Source organism: Austrofundulus limnaeus, unplaced genomic scaffold, assembly GCF_001266775.1.
Source record: "Austrofundulus limnaeus strain Quisiro unplaced genomic scaffold, Austrofundulus_limnaeus-1.0 Scaffold59, whole genome shotgun sequence".
Classification (NCBI taxonomy): domain Eukaryota; kingdom Metazoa; phylum Chordata; class Actinopteri; order Cyprinodontiformes; family Rivulidae; genus Austrofundulus; species Austrofundulus limnaeus.
In genome coordinates this window covers 1,817,333-1,819,085 of record NW_013952461.1, presented here as the reverse complement: position 1 = coordinate 1,819,085, position 1,753 = coordinate 1,817,333, and the positions used below count along the sequence as shown (strand labels likewise).

The 1,753-nt window shown below is 40.6% G+C and overlaps 1 protein-coding gene across 4 annotated transcripts in view; it reads right to left on the bottom strand.

Moving 5' to 3' along the window:
• The window catches only part of ephb2b (eph receptor B2b), a 124,680-nt gene that overhangs the window by 23,435 nt on the left and 99,492 nt on the right, over positions 1-1,753 (bottom strand). For all 4 annotated transcript variants that reach the window (XM_014009597.1, XM_014009599.1, XM_014009598.1 and 1 more), the window contains exon 6: positions 1,098-1,222. In XM_014009597.1, the coding sequence (XP_013865051.1) occupies positions 1,098-1,222 (125 nt within the window). The remainder of the gene's footprint in view (positions 1-1,097; positions 1,223-1,753) is intronic.

Genomic DNA, 1,753 nt, shown 5'->3' with positions numbered 1-1,753 from the left:
GCACAAAGGAGTGTCACAGGTAAGCTTGCTCAACTGCTTTTTACATCGTGGTCTCATTTCCGGACTCATGCATTTTGTGAATGAAGCCGAAATTTCAGTTAAAATACATAAGTAAAAATATTTATCCGAGTATAATACTACCTCCAACTTTATGGATGATTTTATGGATTTAATTTTACGTATTATACTTGAATAAATACAGTATCTGAAAAATATTTAGTTTTTTACCATTTATTTTGAGTCATTTAAGGTAACCTAAGTCAAACTATTCTGAATACTGTTTTATAAAAAAGACAAAAATAGGCAAACATCCAGCAGACGCTTTTAAGAAGGCAGATTTGGTGGCAGTTCCAGGTCAAGCCGCTCCTCTGAGCCGTGTCTTATAATGATCAGAGCTGTATTTCACTGCCATGCTTTCCCTCTTCAGCATGCTGACAGGTTTGAGAGCTGAGACTATGACGTTTTTAGCTGCTGTCTTCAATACACTTCTCAGCGCGCACTTCTGAGCCRTAACAGTGGCTGGAACAATTGTTCTGACAGCTTTCTCCAGCAGTGTCAGAGAATTATAATCAAAAGAAGAACAAAACAGTATCTCAAATAAAGCTTGACAAACTCTGCACATATGTGCATCTGCGCACGGTTACATGTTTGTGTTTTTAAGTCTTCAGTGTGCTTGAATAAATGCTGTTTTTTTTACTGTAAGTGTTCTTGTGAGAAAGTATGCAGATTTCAGCGAGCGTGCCCCTAAAACACTATTTTTACATCAGTCAGCGCACCATAGTTTTAACCACAAGTCTCTACACATCAATCCCCAGTGGCCTTTCTTCAGGGCTGAGTGTGGTTTTCCTTCGCAGTGACTGACCATGATCGTAATTGGACGAGAATGAACAGAGGTTCTAAGCAATATTCAGAAGCTACATGCCTTCAAGGATCTGCTGCTACGCAAACGAGCGTGAGGAACTTCTAAATTAAATTGCGCAGTAAAAAAAAGGGATTATGACATTATTTGGCCTACTTTGGAGAAAACAAAATTAATTCATAAGGATCAACAAGGGCTTGGAGAAAGCATGTGTGCATGGGTCAGTAACTGTGTGTACCTTTTCATAATATTGTAGCTCGTAGTCTAAGATGACTCCATTAGGCTGGTCTGGTTGGGACCAGGAGAGGGTGATGCTGTCCACAGTGCGACTGACCTGATGCATTATAGATACAGTGGATGGAGCTGCGGAAAGACAAAAGGCAGTGTGTTAACTGTGAGGCAAATAAATCAGGCCCATCTCCACTGTCATGCTCCGAGAGTTTTACAGCATCTTTAMTCACACAGTCAAACTCTGGCTTCAGCAAATCTCATAAAATCTACAGTATACAATGTTCTGTAGCCTCCTGTTAGGGCTTCGTGGCCAGGCATGCAGGGCAGACTGGCAAGTCRCAACGCTGGCTAAACCACATAAGCAGTCTCACGGGACTTCCCAAGATAAACTGTGACTTTGATGAGATTAATTTACGCTTGTCATGCTGTTGATAACAGACCACTTTCTACAAATTACTCATTTGAGAATCACCAGACCACCATGTTAATACATGAAGGAAAGTGGATTTTGTCACGCATGTGGACTAAACAAGTGGAATAAATCACACCAGCCGCAGAAATGCAGCACAACTTCGTGCATCTTGATTTTTGTCCTCTGCATCCAAACTAGGTTATTCATTTGTTTGTGTAATGCTAAAATGAAAAAGCTGTGGTGTCCTTGCA